Source organism: Chiloscyllium plagiosum, unplaced genomic scaffold (assembly GCF_037043375.1).
Source record: "Chiloscyllium plagiosum isolate Xiang-an unplaced genomic scaffold, Cpla_swu_hap1 HiC_scaffold_27, whole genome shotgun sequence".
Lineage (NCBI taxonomy): Eukaryota > Metazoa > Chordata > Chondrichthyes > Orectolobiformes > Hemiscylliidae > Chiloscyllium > Chiloscyllium plagiosum.
In genome coordinates, this window is record NW_028270165.1 from 34,803,004 (window position 1) to 34,824,340 (window position 21,337).

Sequence of the window (21,337 nt, forward strand, 5' to 3'; positions counted from 1 at the left end):
TCAGAAGGGAGCCGAATCGTTCCAAGGGGTACGGAGGCAGTGACCAGAGAAACTCTCAGCTGGAGACAGTAGCATCTTGCCCACAGACATGGATCGCATCTGGAATAACGCCACAGGGATTAGCATAACCAGGAGAGGCCACTCTCTGCCATTAATTTGGCAAGTTTAGTCTTGCATCTGGTTAAAACATTCAACAATGCCGGCCGCCTGAGGATAAGCACCATGCAGTTGCCGACAAATACAAAGCTGGGAACAGAGTTCTCCGTTAATATTACCTACAAAATGTGGTCCATTGTCCGAGCCAATGCACGCAGGTATACTGAAGCAGGGAATTATTTCCTTAAACAAAATCTTCGTCACAGTCTCAGCAGTAGCGTTAGGAGGAGGTTAGGCTTCAATCCACTTACAAAAGACATCAGCAATAAGCAAAACACATTTATAGCAACTCAACTCATTTCTACAACTCAATGAAGTCCAGTTGAAGTGTCTCCAAGGGACCCTCCAGTAAGGGAGTTCTCGTAGAGATACTTGAACTAAGATGTGGGGGATCGCCTACCCACTAACCTGTTTGATCACGTACAACATCCTGATCGGGAAAGCCACTGACTGAGTATCGATGCGATCTGGAATGATCTGAGATTATCCTGGTGTCATTTGGTGCACCAGATCAGACGCTTTCAACATGGAGTCGCTTGAGCGATGGCGTGAGCTGCCAGAGGAAGTGGTGGGTGCTGATACGATGACAAGTTAAAAGGCTCCTGGATGGGCATATGAATATGAAGGGTTCAGATGGGTCAGGGCCAAGTGATAGCAAATGCGACTGGAGTCATAGAGATGTACAGCACAGAAACAGACCCTTCGGTCCAACCCGTCCTTGCTGACAAGATAGCCAACCCAATTTAGTCCCAGCTGCCAGCACCCAGCCCATATAGGGGCCAAGTGATGGCAAACGTGACTAGATTAATTTAGGAAATCTGGGCAGGTTGGGCCAAAGGGTCAGTTTCCGTGCTGTGTGACTCTAATTGTCTTCAGTGGGAGCAGAAGTGTGGTTGTGAAGGCTGGACTTTCAGAGCATGTTTTGCCCTGACTGGGAGCAGAAGAGTTTGACTGAAGTGTATCGGTGTTGATACCTTGATGTCTCATTTTGCTCCCACCTTCCTGGGGTCATTAACTATTTTGTGTCTGGTTCTTCCTCAAGAAGCTGCATTGCAGGTTCACCCTGAATTGACACTTTTTTTGCTTCCCAAAATCAGCCCTGCTCACTCTCAGCAGGATCCCAGTGTTGTGAAAGATATTAACTTTCAGGTGGAGGTATCCAAAATTCAGAGAGATGTCAGTCTTGATGTTTTTGCTTTTTCTGCCCCTGTAAGATCCTGAATCAGCACCTTCAGGGGAATTAGTTAGAGCGGAGTGAGAACAGAGGGGGAGAGAGAGTGGGATGGTGCTTTCAATTTTGTGGAATAACAAAAGACAAGAATATTCCACAGAAAGTAGAATTGCTTGTTCAGAATTTCTACCCTGGTCCGATAGTGATAATTTTTGTAATCCCTTTTTGCACAGTATTTGAAGATCTGAAGTCGAAAGATTCAAAATCAACAGATGAAGGGCTTACGCCCAAAACATTGACTCTCCTGCTCCTCGGATGCTGCCTGACCTGCTGTGCTTTTCCAGCGCCACACATTTCGACTCTGACTGTCCAGCGTCTGCAGTCCTCACTTTGAAGTCAATGTCTGACAGTCACTCAATATCAGGACCGCAATAATTTTAAACTATGATTCTGTGAGAAGGAGCAAAGCTTTTTGGTTCCTGTTTGAGTACGTTTTCAGTATCAGTGGGACTGGAAGAGACACCCTACTGTTGCAGCGCACTGAGTGTGGAGCCTGAAACAGTTATACGGCTGGGAAAGAGGAATTGACGGCAGGGAGGGGCTGTATCCGTGTTTGTGTGTAACTGAAGCTTCAGCCATGGAGAAAACAGAGGAATCGCACCTTTTGGAGAAACAATGGAAGTGTGGTGACTGCGGGAAAAGTTTCTGTTACCCTGGACTCTCATTGGCACAGCCACACTGGGGAGAGGTCATTCCCCTGCCCCGAGTGTGGGAAGGCCTTCAGCAATTCCTCCACCCTGCTGACCCACCAATGGGTTCACACAGGTGAGGGGCCCTTCACCTGCCCAGAGTGTGGGAAGTGCTTTACCCAGGTCTCCACCGTGCTGACCCACCGGCAGGTTCACACCAGGAAGAGGCCGTTCACCTGCTGTCAGTGCAGGAAGGCTTACACCTGCTCCTCTGCCCTGCGGAGGCACCAGCAAGTTCACCTGTCGGGGAATTGAAACAGTGATGGCCAAGTTGCATCCTTGGATTGAAATTGCTGAGTGAGGCAATACTTCTTCCGGGTTACAGCTGTACCAAGGATCCAATTACAAAGGGACGACTGGGTGCTAACCATTAGTAAAGAATGTGAGGTGGGGGAAGTGTATGTGCTTTGACCTTGAGCTGTTTAAAACGCAGCTACTTTTTCTCTGCCATTTTGCAGGGGGGGATCTGAAGCTGTAACAAAGTTGGGTCGCAATAAAGGTTACCTGAACTTACCGCCGGGCTCAGATTCTCATTGAAAGCTTTGATCTCCAAGAGGTTTTTGTTTTAAAGCTGATCAGTTCTTTCAGCCTCCTGCACTAAGCTTCCAATGTTGTCTATCAGATGGAGCAGTGAATGAGGAGCCAGTATCATTAGAAATTGTGAATTTTTCAGGATTGTAGAGTGCATCATTTCATCGGCATTGTAAAGTTTACTGGCAGCATTGGGAGGTGTGGGCTGTGTTCAGTGGAAACGATGTGGAGGAGCCGGTGGTGGATTTGGCCTGGGTAAAGTGAAAAATCACACAACACCAGGTTATGGTCCAACAGGTTTATTTGGAAGCACTAGCTTTCGGAGCGCTGCTCCTTCACCGGGTAGCTGTGGAGCAGGTTCAAAAGACACAGAATTTTTGGAAAAACTCACAGTGTCATGCAACTGATAGGATATACTGAACAAACCTAGATTGCTGTTAAGTCTTCCATCTTTGAGAATGGATTGCAGGTTTTGGTTCATTAATCTGTAAATCCCAGAACATCTTTTAAGTTACGTTCTTGAGATGACTTAAGGTTTTATTTTTAAAAATGCTGACAGTTCAGACAATGCATTAAAGGTGTGACATTCGAGTCTGTCATACCTCAATCTTAGATCAGACTGGTTCTATTTCCAAAGTAGGAATTTATAAAATATTACATGGATTGACTGCCTGCAGTTTCTGCACTTTTTGAGCAAAGTAGAATGTATCTGCAAATAATTCTGCCAATTCAAATTCACTTCTTGGAGTTATTTGTGTGTGTGCATGTGAGTTTGTGTGCATGCTTGGTAAAGAGTATAAGCCTGTGAGAGTGTTGGGGGGTGTATGTATGTGTATATGTATGAGAGAAGTATGAATAAAAGCAAGGGGTTGCATTTTGCTGAAACAAGGAAGGATGGACCTATACAGGTGATGGTAGGGCCTTGAGCCTTGTTGGAGAACAGAGACATGGGAGGATTCAGGTGCATAGCTGCATCACTGGGAGACAGGGTGGTTAAGAAGGTGTTTAGCACACTTGCCTTCATTGTTCACCCCATTGAGTATAGGGGTTGGGACATCATGTTGAGGTTGTACAGGATGTTGGTGAGGCCACTTTTAGAGTACTAAGTACAGTTCTGGTGGCCCTGTAATAGGAAGAATACTATTAGAGAGGGTTTGGTAAAGATTTACCAAGACATTGCCAGGACTGGAGGGTTTGAGTTATAAGGAGAGACTGGGACACTTTTCACTGAAGTGCAAGAGGTTGAGTGGTGATGTCATTGAGATTTATAAAATCATGAGGAGTGGAGGTAAGGTGAATAGCAAACGGCTCTTCCTTGGTGTAGAGGTGCTCAAACTAGGAGGCATAGTTTTAAATGAGAGGGGAGAGAGATTTAAAAGGAGCCTGAGGGACAACGTTTTGGTACAGGGTGGTTTGCATATGGAATGAACTTGCTGAGGAAGTGGTAGATGCGGGGACAGTTACAATATTTAAGCGAAATTCAGATGGGTACATGAATAGAAAGGTTTAGAGGGATATGGGCCAAATGTAAGTAAGTGGGACTAGTTATTTTGGGAATTGGACGAGTTGGACCGAAGGGTCTATTTCTGTGTTGTCTGCCTCTATGAACCAGAAGTGATCTTATTGAAACCAGTAGAATTCTGAAAGGGGCTTGACAGGTAGATGCTGATCAAATGCTCCTTTGTGGTGGGAGTCATAGAATCCCAACAATGTGGAAGCAGGCCATTCAGCCCATCTATTCCACACTGGCCCTCTGAAGAGCATCGCACCCATACCTAACCCCTTTTTCCATTTTTCGCATGGCTAATCCACCCTAACCTACACCCTAAAATACAGAGGAGGAAGTATTGGATGTCTTGAAACATAAAGGTGGATAAATCCCCAGGACCTGATCAGGTGTAGCCTAGAGCTCCATGGGAAGCTAGAGAAGTGATTGCTGGGCCTGTTGCTGAGATATTATCATCAATAGTCACAGGTGAGGTGCCAGAAGACTGGAGGTTGGCTAACATGGTTCTACTGTTTAAGAAGGGTGATAGACCAGTAAGCCTGATGTCATTGGTGGGCAAGTTGTTTGGAGGGAGTCCTGAGGGACAGGATGTATATGTATTTGGAAAGGCAAGGACTGATTAGGGATAGTCAAATGACATTGTGCGTGGGAAATCATGTCTCACAAACTTGATTGAGTTTTTCTGAAGAAGTAACAGAGAGGATAGATGAGGGCAGAGCAGTAGATGTGATTTATATGGACTTCAGTAAGACATTCAACAAGGTTCCCCATGGGACACTGATTAGCAAGGTTAGATCTCACAGAATACAGGGAGAACTAGCCATTTGGATACAGAATGGGCTCAAAGGTAGAAGACAGAGGGTGGTGGTGGAGGGTTGTTTTTCGGACTGGAGGCCTGTGACCAGTGGAGTGCCACAAGGATCGGTACTGGGCTCTCTACGTTTTGTCATTTACATAAATGATTTGGATGTGAGCATAAGAGGTACAGTTAGTAAGTTTGCAGATGACACCAAAATTGGAGGTGTTCTGGACAGTGAAGAGGGTTATCTCAGATTACAACAGGATCTGGACCCGATGGGCTGATAAATGACAAATGAAGTTTAATTCAGATAAATGCGAGGTGCTGCATTTTGGGAAAGCAAACCTTAACAGGACTTCTTTACTTAATAGTAAGGTCCTAGGGAGTGTTGCTGAACAAAGAGACCTTGGAGTGCAGGTTCATAGCTCCTTGAAAGTGGAGTTGTAGGTAGATAGGATAGTGAAGAAGGTGTTTGGTATGCTTTCCTTTATTGGTCAGAGTATTGAGTACAGAAGTTGGGAGGTCATGTTGCGGCTGTACAGGTTAGCCCACTTTTGGAATATTGCATGCAATTCTGGTCTCCTTCCTATCAGAAAGATGTTGTGAAACTTGAAAGGGTTCAGAAAAGATTTACAAGGATGTTGCCAGGGTTGGAGGATTTGAGTTACAGGGAGAGGCTGAACAGGCTGGGGCTGTTTTCCCTGGAGCGTCGGAGGCTGAAGGGTGACCTTATAGAGGTTTACAAAATTATGAGGGGCATGGATAGTATAAATAGACCAAGTCTTTTCCCTGGGGTCGGGGAGTCCAGAACTAGAGGGCATAGGTTTAGGGTGAGAGGGGAAAGATATAAAATATACCTAAGGGGCAACATTTTCATGCAGAGGGTGGTACGTGTATGAAATGAGCTGCCAGAGAATGTGGTGGAGGCTGGTACAATTGCAACATTTAAGAGGCATTTAGATGGGTATATGAATAGGAAGGATATGGGCCAGGTGCTGGCAGGTGGGACTTGATTGGATTGGGATATCTGGTCGGCATGGACGGGTTGGACCAAAGGGTCTGTTTCCATGCTGTACATCTCTATGACTCTAAAAGCAAGTTGTAGACAAGTAAAAAGGCTGACCAGGCAAGGAGGTGGTTAACAACCTCAGGGCATCCCTCTTAAACCATGCATCCTGTTTGTTTACAAATTAAACATGCTCCAGCTCTTTTCCTATCTGCTTTCTGGAAATCTGGGTGACACCAGGTTTGTAATACAGTACTAACCATTCCCTCCTTGCCCATGTGTGTACAATAATGCACATAATCAATTGAAAAAGGCAGCAGCAAAGAAGGAACACAAAGTAGTCCATCAGGGATCACCCACATTTCAGTTTGAGAATTGAGGGAGAATCCTATTTGAGGCCATAGTTTGTGCTGCTCAGCAGGGGGCCTCCCCTGTGATTTCAGTCCCATACCCAGGCCTGGCGTACCTGTCCCCATACTGTCTCTATCTGGGTTTTGCTGGGGACCCAATGGGACCAGAAGTTTGGGGTGTCAGGCTGCCTGCTTGGCAGCAGCATCCATCTGCTCATTCCTTTGGAGACTGTATCCATTGCCTCAGCATGAGCTGAACATCTTGATAGCTGCCAGATTGCTTGGACAAAACAGCATTACTATTCGTCTGCCCCGTGGGGGTTACAAATCCTCTATGTTCCCACAAGTCTCTGTAATCATGGGTCACACCAAAAGCACAGTGAGAGTTGAAGATCTCAACCCCCCGAGGGGTCTCTCAGTTCCAAGATCGGTCAAAAGAACACTAGGATTATGGTTTGCTTCAGCAAGGTTTCACACTTTAATTTGTAAGGGCCGGGCAAAGATTTGTCCAGCAACACAGATATTAAAAGATTCTGTGTTCCTTGGAGAAACTGCGTGATTAACTTGGAATAAAAGATCAATTTTCATATGTTTCTTAAGAGACAGTACAGTCTTAATTACAGAGTAAATCCAATAAAATTACATAATGGACAACAGGTTAACCCAATGATATTTCCTGGGAAATAATGTTGTTTCACACGCATTATCTCCTCATACCTGTGCTTCAAGGATAGCTAGGATGGTCAGTAATGTCCTATCTAGCTTAATTAGATCCATACTATGAAGAAGGCATTGTTTGCTTAGGATTGCTGTGATTCAGTTAGCTCAGGAATGCAGAAATGCAGCTTTTAGCCATTTTAAACACAGTGTTAATGTGTAGCCTGAAGCCATGTTGTTATATTACTTTATATTGAGATGCTATTTTGTGGTTAATAAAAGCTCCTGACAACAGCCTAAATCCAGGTATTAGATCCTCATCTGGTGTCGACCTGCTCCGTCACTCAAAAGAAAACTAGATTTACAATTTAAAGCCATACATGCTATTCTGCTAAATTAATCCAGTTGATTTGTTTTTGTTTAAAAATGTGAAAACCTCATGAACAGTTCTTCAGTTAATCACTGGATATTCAAATTTCTCTTCAAATTAAAGGTCATAACAGAACTGGGTGTCATTGTGGGATTTTGAATCTGGAGGGTGTGCTTGTGAAGGTTGAATCAACAATATTTCAAAGTGAATGTTATCGTGTTCAGTACTAAGACTTTCTGGAGATGAAAAATTTGCCCTTGTGTGTTTTGCAACACTTAACCAAGGTCAGTTCCATAGAATATGCAGTCAGATTGATGCGAGAGTTAAGAGCTGGGGCAAACATCAGAAATAATGGAGGCAGGAGCACAGCAATTAGAGTTAGAAAGTTAGCCAAAAATATAAAAACAGGAAGGAAAGTTTCATCAGCTTTTCTTAAAAAAAGTTAAGAAAGTGTTGGTTCTGTAGAAAATGAGTCTGGGGATTCAATAACAGAGGATAAAGAGATGGTAGATGAATTGAAAAGAGCTTGAATCTGTCTTCACTGGAGAGGACACAAGTAACAGCCCAGAACTAGCTGGAAATCAGGAATTGAAAGGGAAGGAGGAACTGAAGACAATTACAATTACCAGGGAAGTCGTACTGAGTAAACTGTTGGAACTACGAGTTCACAAGTCCCAGTTGGCCAAAGTATTTCATTCTAGACCCTTAAAGAAAAACTAGCTAGTGAAATAGTTAATGCATTGGTTTTAATTTTCCAAATGTCATTAGTTTCAGGGGAGGTTTCTTTAGATTGGAAAACACCTTTCTTCAAAAAGGCAGACCCAGAACAGGAAACTGCACACCATTTACCTTAACATATGCCATAGGGAAAATGTTCAAAGCTATGATTAAAGATGTGATGACAGGGCACTTGTATAAGTTCAGGCAGCGTGAATCTGTTTTTGTCATTGGGAAATAATGTTGTAATGATGTTTTGAAGAACTGCCTCTCCGCACTGCGACTGAGCTGATAAATCTCATCCTAGTTTCAAACTTCCAGCTCAGCACTGTCCCCATGACTTGTCCGGACTTGTCCGACCTGCCTATCTCCTTTTCCTGGATCAATGGTGCTGGAAGAGCACAGCAGTTCAGGCAGCATCCGAGGAGCTTCAGCCAAATCGACGTTTCGGGCAAAAGCCCTTCATCAGGAATAAAGGCAGAGAGCCTGAAGCGTGGAGAGATAAGCTAGAGGAGGGTGGGGGTGGGGAGAGAGTAGCATGGAGTACAATAGGTGAGTGGGGGAGGGGATGAAGGTGATAGGTCAGGGAGGAGAGGGTGGAGTGGATAGGTGGAAAAGGAGCTAGGCAGGTCGGACATGTCCGGACAAGTCAAGGGGACTGGAAGTTTGAAACTAGGATGAGGTGGGGGAAGGGGAAATGAGGAAGCTGTTGAAGTCCACATTGATGCCCTGGGGTTGAAGTGTTCCGAGGCGGAAGATGAGGCGTTCTTCCTCCAGGCGTCTGGCGGTGAGGGAGCGGCGGTGAAGGAGGCCCAGGACCTCCATGTCCTCAGCAGAGTGGGAGGAGGAGTTGAAATGTTGGGCCACGGGGAGGTGTGGTTGATTGGTGTGGGTGTCCCGGAGATGTTCCCTAAAGCGCTCTGCTAGAAGGCGCCCAGTGTTTTGCCCTTACTGGGAGCAGAAGAATACAATGAAGTCTTGCATTTGTGAGAGAGCAACTGAGTAAGGGAGTACATCTGGGATTTTGGTGGAAAATGGGAATTCTTTGCACTGTGGGATGAAGCTCAACCCTATCCAGTTATTTCAGCTCGTGGGTGAGACTCGGCAGTTCATGCAGGCAGTCAATCCAGGTAATATTTTATAAATTCCTGCTTTGGAAATAGAACCAGTCTGATTCCAGATTGGGATACAGACAGACTCTGATCTCACACCTTTAATGCATGGTCTGAGCTGAGATGATATCTTTTGTTATAAAACCTTAAGTTATTTCAATAAAGTGTCTTTCAGGAAGTTCTGGGATTTACATATTAATGATACCTGCAGACCACTCTGAAAGCTGAAAGGCTTAACGATCCAAGTTTGTTCAATATATCATTTCAGTGGCAGGACACTAATGTTTTTCTATAAATTCTGTGCCTTATGATGTTATTCTCCACAACCACCTGATGAAGGAGCAGCACTCCAAATGCTGCTCCTTCCAAATAAACCTTTTGGACGGTAACCGGGGTGTGTGAGATTTTTTTTAACTTTGGACAGGTTAGGGTGGATTGACCATGCTAAAGTGCTCACTGTGACCAGGGAGGTGCAGGTTTGTGTGAATTGGCTGTGCTAAATTACACATCGTGTCCAGGAACGGATTGGTCATGCTAAATTACCTGTAGTACCCAGGAATGTGCAAGTTAGGGTTAATTGGCCAGACTAACTTATCCAGAGTGAAGATCTAAACCCCTCTTAAGGGGCCTTTTGGTTCGCGATTGGTCTAAAGAATCAATGGAATGCAGTCTGTACAAAGCAAGGTTATCAGTTTAATAAGGCATCTTGACACAATTCTGTCCAGCAACACAGCGGTTAAAGCTTCTGTGTTCCATGGTGAAGTTGTGCAATTACATTTGAAAATTACACATTATTTATTTAAGTTTTTTTAAGAGACAGTACAGCCTTAATTTCAAGAAAATACCAATCAAATATAATAAGGTGACATGATTCACAGCAGGTTAATCCAATGATATTTCCTGGGAAAGGAGTCTTAATTACGTAAATCATCATGCCATGGTAGCAGCTCAAGGTTAGTTTAATTGGTCAATTAATGTGTCAGTGTTCATTTTAAACAAACTCCATTGTCCTCTTTGGATTTTAGCTTAATTCTGCAAAACAGCAGGACAAGTTCACAGAGTTCAATCATTATTCTCGGCCATTTTGTTCTATTATTTTAAATTGAAAAGCCATTTTGTGGTTAGTAAAAATCTACATATACTTGTTGCATGTGACAATAACCTAAATTCAAATTTTAGATCCTCACCTGAAGGATCAGAGTCTGAAGGGTGACCTTATAGATGTTTGTAAGAGGCATGGATATGGTGAATACCCAAGGTCTTTTGCCCAGGGTAAGGGAGTCCTACCCTGTTTGAGGTGAGAGGGGAATGATTTCAAAGGGACCTGAGGGGCAACTTCACGCAGAGAGTGGTGCATGTATGGAACGAGCTGCCAGAGGGAGTGGTGGCGGCTGGTAAAATTACAACATTTGAAAAGCATCTGGATGGGGATATGAATAGGAAGGGTTCAGAGGGATATGGGCCACATGCAGACAAATGAGACGAGATTAGTTTTGGATATCTGATCAGATGAATTGGACCAAAGGGTTTGTTTCAGTGCTGTATGACACTAATCGTCTTTGGAGAAAGCAGAAGTGTGGTTGTGAAGACTGGGCTTTCAGAGCAGCTTTCAAAGATGTTTTGTCCTTCCTGGGAGCAGAAGAAGTTCCAATGAAATCTTGCATTTGTGAGACAGCGACTGAGTAAAGGGAGTACATCTGCGATTTTGGCGAAAAATGGGAATTCATTGCACTGTGGGGATGAAGCCGAACCCTATCCAGTCACTTCTGCTGGTGGGTGAGACCAGACCTCAAGACTAGGGGGAGTAGATTTAGGACAGAGATGAGGAGGAGAAAGTGAGGACTACTGCTTTTCCTGGAGTGTAGTGAATCTATGGAATTCTCTTCATTAAGTATATTCAAAATGGGTTTTTGCATGGTTGGGGAATTAAGGGTAGTTGGGGCAATGCTGCTAGGAGGAGCTGAGACGATGGATAGACCGGCCATGATCGCAATGAAGAACGGGGCAGGCTAGATGGGCAAAATGGCTGACTCCTGCTTTTATTCCTGAAGAAGGGCTTATGCCCAAAACGTCGATTCTCCTGATCCCTGGATGCTGCCTGACCTGCTGCGCTGTTCCAGCAACACATTTTCAGCTCTGATCTCCGGCATCTGCAGACCTCACTTTCTCCTCCTACTTTTATTACTGTGAAACTATTTCCCACAGCTAACCCATCACTGGGCACTATGGGTAATTTAACATAGCGAATCCACTCTAACCTGCACCCTACCTGGACACCATGGGTAATTTAGCACAGCCAATCCAACCGAATCCGCACAACACTGAACACTGGGTAATTTAGCATGGTCAATCCACCCGAACCTGGACAAAGTTAAACATCACACAACACCAAGAAGTACTAGCTTTCGGAGCACTGCTCCATCATCAGGTGGTTGTGGAGCACAAGATCATAAGGCACAGAATTTATGGAAGAAGATTAAAGTGTCCTGCCACGGAATTGATATATTGAACAAACCTGGATGGTTACACCTCTCATCTTGTACAGTGGGTTGCAACTATCATTCATATGTAAATCTCGATAACATAAGGTTTTATCACAAAAGGTAACAACATCTGGGTGGCATGGTGGCTCAGAGGTTCTTAATTCTGCCTCACAGCGCTTGGGACCCAGGTTCAATTCCAGCCACTGGCCACAGTCTGTGTGGAGTTTGCACATACTCCCCGTGTCTGCATGAGATTTCTCCAGGTGCTCCGGTTTCCTCCCACAATCCAAAAGTATGCAGGTTAGGTGAATTGGCCATGCTTAAATTGCCCAGTGTGTTACATGCACTGGTCAGGGGTAAATATGGGGAATGGGGCCTGGTGGGTTACTCTTTGGAGGGTTGGTGTGGACCTGTTGGGCCTGTTTCCGTACTGTAGGGAATTGAATCCAATCTCAGCTCAGACATTGCGTTAAAAGTCAGAGTCTGTCTATCCCCACCTTGAATCTGACTAGTTCTGTTTCTAAAGTAGGAATTTATAAAATACAACATGTTCTGACAGCTTGCAGATTGTGTATTTTTGAGCAAAATAGAATTTATTTGAAAATATAATTCTGCAAATGCAAATTCACCCCCATGGACTTGTGTGTGCTTACAGCTAAAAAGTTTATTTCCGTGCTGTGTATCTCTGTCTATTTGGTAACAGATGCTTTATTTCTGTTGGCATAACTATTGTTGTAAGTCATAGCTGGGTACTAATAGTTAGATATAAAGCAAAGAGAATTCCTCAAGTAGGGCACTATCAGAATCCTGGGAGACCCCTATTTCTGGTTTACTTCCTATTGACAAACATTAAGCATGAGCACCTATTTATTTCTATTTTTTTGTTTCACTTTTCTTGTCTGATTCCCTGGTACGACTACACTCTGTGTCTGGTCGGTTGTCAGGCTGGGAGATAGTGGATTGGGTTTCGATTGACTGAATGTTGTATTGTTCTGGAAGGTGTAAAGGGGTGGGGGTGGGGTGTTGGAGAATCAAAACTTCAGCAGAGCTGAGAACAGACCAACATCTTACTCTGTGGGAACAGGGAGATCAACAGAGGACAGAGAAACCAGGACCTGAAATCCGACCTGACACCGGATTACTGTGATCAGTGTTTTCATTAGCAATGCCAACCCTCTACCTTCACCTAGCTTCCCGTTTGACTACCCCCTCGATATTCAAGATCCAATCCTTGTCGTCCTGAAGCCATGTCTCTGTAGGGAGTCTCAGATCATAATTATTCTCTTCAATGTGTGCAGTCAATTCATTCACTTTTGTAACAGTGCAGCACACATGCAGACACACTGTTTTCGGTTTACATTTTTATGATCTTTGCAATCCAGTTTTAATTGCTGGTACATTTACTCTCCTTGTCTCCATCATTCTGTGAGGTTCATTTCCCACATCACTACATTGCTCACTGGCCTTGATTGGGATTGGCCATAGTGCCCAGGGATGTGCAGGTTAGGTGTATTTGTCAGGGTAGTGTAGAGCGGTAGGAGAATGGGTCTGGGTGGGTTCCCCTTCAGAGGGTCGGTGTGGACTCGTTGGGCCGAGTGGCCTGCTCCCACACTGTGGGGATTCTCTGAAGCGAAGGGATATTTGCAAACGTTGCAGGACAGCGCAGGCGCAGTGCGTGCGCCCGACTTGGCCCCGCCCATCCGCTCCTTTCGTGACGTCACAACGCGGAAGTGACACTGAATGAATGAAAATCCCTCCGTCTGGGCTAATCCTGGGGCGGGAAAATCTGTTCACTTGTAGCAACGGGAGTGATTCCAGGGCGGAGCAGACCCTGTCAACTCAGGTATGGGAGTTAATTACCAGGTGAGGAGGACAGAGATTGGGAGGAGTAGATATCTTTTCTGTTTTCCTTTTCAAAATGCGCCCGATTTCCACAAGTAAATGCAACAGGTATAAGTACAGCACATGCAGCTTCAAGCCGGCTGTGCATCCTCTGTTCTTCCTCTGCCTTGGCTCCAGCACTTTTTTGGCTTTCTTTCCCCCCACCTGCCCGGTGTTCATACCTCAATGTTTTCCCGGTTGTCTTTTGTGGGCTTTGAAAACTTTCCCAATCGTCTGAGTACAGGATTTGGGAGATTATGTTGCAGCTGTACAGGACATTGGTTAGGCCACATTTGGAATATTGTGTGCAGTACTGGTCTCTCTGCTGTAGGAAGGATGTCATAGAGTCATGGATGTTGTGAAACTTGAAAGGGTTCAGAAAAGATTGGCAAGGATGTTGTCAGGGTTTGAGCTGATCAGGATGGGGCTGTTTTCCCTTGAGTACCAGAGGCTGAGGGGTGACCCTACAGATTTCTATAAAATCATGAGGGGCATGGATAAGATGAATAGACAAGGTGTTTCCCTGGAAAGGAGTAGAACTAGAGGGTAATAGGTTTAGGGTTGGGGGGAGATTTAAAAGGGCCCTAAGGGGCTACTCTTATATTCAGAGGGTGGTGCATGTAAGGAATGAGCTGCCAGAGGAAGTGGTGGAGGCTGGTACAATTACAGCATTTAAAAGGCATCTCACTGGGTATATGAATAGAAAGGGTTTAGAGGGATATGGGCCAAGTGCTGTCAAATGGGACTAGTGATTTAGGATATCTGATCGGCATGGATGAGTTGGACCGAAGGGACTATTTCTGTGCTGTACATCTGGTAGACAATGGTCCTCAGAATTCTGTTCCCATTAGGCTCACTCTTAACTCTATTGCACATGGTCATGGTGACAGTATCACATTCTGAAATGAGAAAAGACCTATAAATGCGCAAGGGAATAGTTCCGTTCCGGGAGTGTACATAGAGATGGGGATAGTTACTTAGGACGCATAAGGCCTGTTGTTCCCCAGCCGGTGGAACGCAAGCCATCTTTGTACATAGGCAGGAGGTATAAGGCTCCTTTTGTCTTACATGAGTGGGCGTGACAGGTCTCAAGTAGGCAGGTGATGTTATGTGGAACATGAACAATTGCACACCCTTAGCCGGTTCCATTAAAGCAATTCTCATACGACCATGCAGTAGAGTGAAAAGATGTCAGCAAACTGGTAGCAGGAGGCTCATATAGTGTTGGAAAGTGATACTGTATTTCTCTGCGGAGGGTCGGCAGTAGGGAGTCTGATGAATAGAATGGAATCGGGGACTGGGGACGGGGCAAGTAAGTCATCTCCCGATAGAGAGGAGTAACATACTACTGCCTCTGGGGTGAAGAGCGTTCTGTGGGCCTGTATAAATAAGTTGTTTGTGGATTGAGGAGTTTCCCCTATCAGGTTTCCCTTTTCTCGAGTCGGCCCATCCTGCAAAAAGGGATGGTGTTTCTGGGCGCCCTTAAAATATTTACCATAATAATGGGGTTGATCACTTTTATCCTCACTAGGCTTTCGTCTGCAGGTAAAATCAAAAAGACATAACTCCCACTGATTTCTACTGTCCAGATGGACCATCTGGTCTTTCTGATGTAAGAGTCCATTGCAATAATCAATCTTCATCATGTTCCTCACGTCAACGGCGTCTGGTCCGGTGCACTGGATGACATCTCCTCAGCATGGGTGGTGGATAATCTCTGATCATTCCTGGTCGCATCCATACTTAGTGGCTTTCCCCATCAGGATGCTGTACGTGAACAGAAAGGTGAGGAGATAAGCATTCCCCACATGTCCCTCCTCTTAGTTCAAGTATCTGTAATAAGATTAACATTAGAACAACAGCAAAATTCAAAAACCCAAATGGACAGGGTCCACTCCTTTTGTTGGGATTCCAGGATTCTGTCCTCCTCTTTCCCCAAGAAGGGCCTGTGCCCGAAACGTCGAATCTCCTGTTCCCTGGATGCTGCCTGACCTGCTGTGCTGTTCCAGCAATAAAGTTTCAACTTTGATCTCCAGCATCTGCAGACCTCACTTTCTCCGCGGTCAATCAATTTACAATGGTGCAGTTCGACCCAAGCTGAGCGCCCAGTGACTGGGACCACTGTAGGGGTGGGAAGTAAAACCTGGAAGGGGCCATTCCAACGAGGTTGGAGACCTTTGCCAGTCCAGTTCTTGACGAGCACCAACGAACCAGGCTCTACCCGTGACGAGGCTGAAAGTGAAGGAACATCGCTGTAGGCCGCACGGTCTTGGGAGTGAAAGGCACACATAACACTAGTTCGAGCAAGAACATAACCAATGATTGCTTCGGTCATGTGGACGTGGACTGAGAAGGGAGCTGAATCATTCCAAGGGGTACGGAGGGGGTGACCAGAGAGACTCTCAGCTGGAGACAGTAGCATCTTGCCCGCAGACATGGATCACATCTGGAATAAGACCACAGGGATTAGCATAACCAGGAGAGGCCAGACTCTGCCATTAATTTGGCAAGTTTAGTTTTGAGTCTGGTTAAAACATTCAACAATGCCAGCTGTCTGAGGATGATAAGCACCATGCAGATGCCGACAAATACAAAGCTGGGAACAGAGTTCTCCGTTAATATTACCTACAAAGTGTGGTCCATTGTCCGAGCTAATGCACGCAGGTATACTGAAGCAGGGAATTATTTCCTTAAACAAAATCTTCACCACAGTCTCAGCAGTAGCGTTAGGAGGAGGGTAGGCTTCAATCCACTTAGAAAAGACATCAATAATAAGCAAAACACATTTATAGCAACTCAACTCATTTCTCCAACTCGATGAAGTCCAGTTGAAGTGTCTCCAAGGGACCCTCCAGCAAGGGAGTTCTCGTAGAGATACTTGAACTAAGAGGTGGGGGATCACCTACCCACTGACCTGTTTGACCACGTACAACATCCTGATCGGGAAAGCCACTGACTTGAGTATCGATGCGATCTGGAATGATCTAAGATTATCCTGATGTCATCTGGTGCACCAGACCTGGCGCTTTCAACGTGGAGTCACTTGAGCGATGGCGTGAGCTGCCAGAGAAAGTGGTGGGTGCTGGTACGATGACAAGTTAAAAGGCTCCTGGACAGGCATCTGAATATGAAGGGTTCAGATGGGTCAGGGCCAAGTGATGGTAAACTGGAGTCATAGAGATGTACAGCACAGAAACAGACCCTTCGGTCCAACTCGTCCTTGCTGACCAGATAGCCAACTCGGACAGATTGGGCCATGGGTCTATTTCTGTGCTGTGTGACTCTAATTGTCTTCAGTGAACGCAGAAGTGTGGTTGTGAAGGCTGGACTTTCAGAGCATGTTTTGCCCTGACTGGAAGCAGCTGAAAATGTGTTGTTGGAAAAGTGCAGCAGGTCAGGCAGAATCCAAGGAGCAGGAGAATCGACATTTCGGGCATGAGCCCTTCTGCGTTTTTCCAGCAACACATTTTCAGCTCTGATCTCCAGCATCTGCAGTCCTCACTTTCTCCTGACTGGAAGCAGGAGAAGAGTTTGACTGAAGTGTGTCAGTGTTGATACCTTGATGTCTCATTTTGCTCCCACCTTCCCGGGGTCATTAACCATTTCGTGTCTGGTCCTTCCTCAAGAAGCTGCATTGCAGGTTCACCCTGAATTGACACTTTTGTTTTTGCTTCCCAAAATCAGACCTGCTCACTCTCAGCAGGATCCCAGCGTTGTGAAAGATATTAACTTTCGGGTGGAGTTATCCAAAATTCAGACAGATGTCAGTCTTGATGTTTTTGCTTTTTCTGCCCCTGTAAGATCCTGAATCAGCACCTTCAGGGGAATTAGTTAGAGTGGAGTGAGAACAGAGGGGGAGAGAGAGTGGGATGGTGCTTTCAATTTTGTGGAACAACAAAAGAATATTCCACAGAAAGTAGAATTGGTTTTTCTGAATTTCTACCCTGCACTGATGATCCCTTTTGTAATCCCTTTTTGCACAGTATTTGAAAATCTGAAGACTGAAGTTTCAAAATCAACGAATGAAGGGCTTACGCCCGAAACATTGACTCTCCTGCTCCCCAGATGCTGCCTGACCTGCTGTGCTTTTCAACTGACTCTCCAGTGTCTGCAGTCCTTACTTTGATGTCAATCTCTGACAGTCATTCAATCCATCGGAACAGCAACTATTTTTGACTGTGATTTCTGTGAGAGGGATCAACGCTTTTTGGTTCCTGTTTGAGGACGTTTTCAGCATCAGTGGGACTGGACGAGAGACCCCACTGTTGCAGCGCACTATTTGTGGAGCCTGAAAGGGGATTTCACGGCAGGGAGGAGTTCTACACGTGTTTGTGTGCAGCTGAAGCTGTGGCCATGGAGAAACCTGAGGAATCCCATCCCGTGGAGAAACCGTGGAAGTGTGTCCACTGTGGGAAAGGCTTCCGTGTCCCGTCTGCCCTGGAGACTCATCGGCGCAGTCACACCGGGGAGAGGCCATTCTCTTGCACCGACTGCGGGAAGGCCTTCAGACATTCCTCTCACCTGCTGGCCCACCAGCGGGACCATACGGGGGCGAGGCCTTTCAGTTGCCCAGAGTGCGGGAAGGCCTTCAGCACATCCTCCCACCTGCTGACCCACCAGCGGGTCCACACAGGGGAGAGGCCCTTCAGCTGCCTTGAGTGTGGGAAGGCCTTCAGTTATTCCTCCACCCTGCGGAGCCACCGGCGTGTCCACACGGGGGAGAGGCCCTTTAGCTGCCCCGAGTGTGGGAAGGCCTTTACCCACGTCTCCTCCTTGATGAGGCACCAGCGGGTTCACACAGGGGAGAGGCCCTTCAGCTGCCCTGAGTGTGGGAAGGCCTTCAGTTATTCCTCCACCCTGCTGATCCACCAGCGGGTCCACACGGGGGAGAGGCCCTTCAGCTGCCCCGAGTGCGGGAAGGCCTTTAGCGATTCCTCCACCCTGCTGACCCACCAGCGGATCCATACAGGAGAGAGGCCGTTCATCTGCGCTCAGTGCGGCAAGGGCTTCACCCGCTCCTCCCACCTGCGGAGCCACCAGCGAGTTCACGTGCCATCGCAGGGGGATTGAAGGAGTGACAGCTGAGTGCCATTATCGATTGGACCATCAACCCAGTTCCGGGGACTCCCGGGTTCGAATCCCCCCATGACAGATGGCAGAATTGGTATTCGGTCAGAAATGTGGAGTTGGGAATCTAACGATGAGAGTGTTTCAGGGAGGGGGTGGTGCGGGGGAGAAAGCCCCCATCTGATTCACTCTCTCCCTTGTTAGGGAAGGGAACCGCCATTGTGGGAAAGGATTCACTCAGTCGTTCCAGCTGCATCCTTTACCCGATCTGCCCGACACGTGACTCCAGACCCACAGCAGTCTGGTTGACTCTACACTGCCCTTTCCTGGCAAAGGAGCGGGGAGAAACTTACTTGGAGACAGGGTATGGGTTGAAATTGCTGAGTGAGGCAATACTTCCTCCAGGTTACGGCTGAACCAAGGATCCAATTACAAAGGGACAACTTGCTGCTGGCCAATAGTAAAGACAGTGAGGGGGGGTGGGACAAGGGGAGGCGTGGTGTGTGCACTTTGACCTTGAGCTGTTCAAAAAGCAACTACTTTTTTCTCTGTCTTTTTGCTGGGGGGATCTGAAGCTGTAACAAAGTTGGGTTGCAATAAAGGTTACCTGAACTTACCACCGGGCTCAGACTCTCATTGAAAGCTTTGAGCTCCAAGAAGTTTTTGTTTTAAAGCTGCTCATTTCTTTCAGCCTCCTGCACTAAGTTTAGAACAAAGAACATAGAACAATCCAGCACAGAACAGGCCCTTCAGCCCTCGATGTTGCGTCGACCTGTGAACTATTCTCGTCCCCCTGTACTATCCCAAAATTATCCATGCACTTATGTAAGGATTGTTTAAATCTCCCTAATGTGGCTGAGTTGACTACCTTAGCAGGTAGGGCATTCCGCTCCCTTACCACTCTGTGTAAAGAACTTGTCTCTGACATCTGTCTTAAAGCTATCCCCCCTCAATTTGTAGTTATGCCCCCTCGTACACGCTGACGTGATCATCCTAAGAAAACGTCTTTCTCTGTCTACCCTATCTAATCCTCTGATCATCTTGTATGTCTCTATCAAATCCCCCCTTAGCCGCCGTCTTTCCAATGAGAAAAGGCCCAAGTCTCTCAGCCTTTCCTCATAAGACCTTCCCTCCAGACCAGGCAACATCCTGGTAAATCTCCTCTGCTTTTCCAATGCTTCCACATCCTTTCTGTAATTGGGTGACCAGAACTGTACACAATATTCCAAGTGTGGCTGCACCAGCGTTTTGTATTGTTGCAGCATGATATTGTGGTTCCGGAACTCGATCCCTCTACCAATGAAACCTAACACACCGTATGCCTTCTTCACAGCACTATCCACCTGGGTGGCAACTTTCAGGGATCTACGCACATGGACTCCAAGATCCCTCTGCACATCCACACTACCAAGAATCTTTACATTGACCAAGTACTCTGCCATCCTGTTATTCTTCCCAAAGTGCATCACCTCACATTTAGCTGCATTGAACTCCATTTGCCACACCTCGGCCCAATTCTGCAGTTTATCCAAATTTCCCCCTGCAACCTGTAACATTCTTCCAAACTGTCCAGGACTCCACCGACTTTAGTGTCGTCTGCAAATTTACTAATCCATCCACCTATGCCTGTGTCTAAGTCAGTTATAAAAATGACAAACAGCAGTGGTCCCGAAACTAGTAATTGGATTCCAGACTTAGTATTTTCCATCAACCACCACTCGCTGCCTTCTTCCAGTTTCTAATCCAAACTGCTAAATCACCCTCAATTCAATGCCTCTGCATTTTCTCCATCAGCCTACCATGTGGAACCTTATCAAAGGCTTTACTGAAGTCCAAGTATACCACATCAACTGCCCTACCCTCATCTACATGCTTGGTCACCTCCTCAAAGAACTCAATCAGATTTGTGAGACGCGACCTGCCCTCCACGAAACCATGTTGACTATCTGAAATCAAATTGTTGCTTACTAGATGATTTTAAATCTTCTCTTATAATCCTTTCCAAAATCTTTTCTACAATAGATGTAAGGCTCACTGGTCTATAATTACCTGGGTCATCTCTGCTGCCCTACTTGAACAAGGGCACAATATTTGCAATCCTCCAGTCCTCGGGTACTAAACCAGTAGACAATAACCGACTCAAATATCAAAGCCAAAGGCTCTGCTATCTCCTCCCTAGCTTCCCAGAGAATCCTCGGATAAATCCCATCCAGCCCAGGGGACTTGTCTACTTTCACTCCTTCTCAAATTGATAACACCTGTGTGTAACTAACCTCGATCCTTTCGAGTCTAATATCTCGTACCTCATTCTTTTCCTGAGTGAACACCGATACAGGGTCCATGCTCAACTTCTCACTTCTGTCTTTGACTGGCCCTATTCCTACCCTAATCATCCTATTATTCCTCACATATCTATAGAAAGCTTGAGCGATTTCCTGTATTCTATTTGCTAAAGGCTGCTCCTGTCCTCTCTTTGCTCTTCTTAACTCTCTCTTTAAATCCTTCCTACGTGATTTGTAATTCTCCATCGCCTCATCTGTTCCATCTTGCTTCATCAACACATAAGCCTCATGGAACAGCATCATAAGACACAGAACTTATATCAAAACATCAGTGTCATGCAACTGATAGAATATATTGAACAAACTTAGATAGTCTTCATCTCTTAGAACGGGTGCGGGCTTTGGTTCATTAATATGTAACACTTTTAGAGTACTCAGTACAGTTCTGTTGGCCCTGTAATAGGAAGAATACTATTAGAGAGGGTTTAATAAAGATTTA

The 21,337-nt window shown here is 45.8% G+C and overlaps 1 protein-coding gene across 1 annotated transcript; it reads left to right on the plus strand.

Moving 5' to 3' along the window:
• The first annotated feature begins 13,431 nt into the window (after positions 1 to 13,431).
• Positions 13,432 to 18,973, plus strand: LOC148143566 (uncharacterized). The gene is made up of 2 exons (XM_087974387.1): positions 13,432 to 13,451; positions 17,473 to 18,973. The coding sequence occupies exon 2, from the start codon at positions 17,843 to 17,845 to the stop codon at positions 18,557 to 18,559; it is 717 nt and encodes a 238-aa protein (XP_087830513.1). The 5' UTR covers positions 13,432 to 13,451; positions 17,473 to 17,842; the 3' UTR covers positions 18,560 to 18,973.
• Positions 18,974 to 21,337: the final 2,364 nt, after the last annotated feature.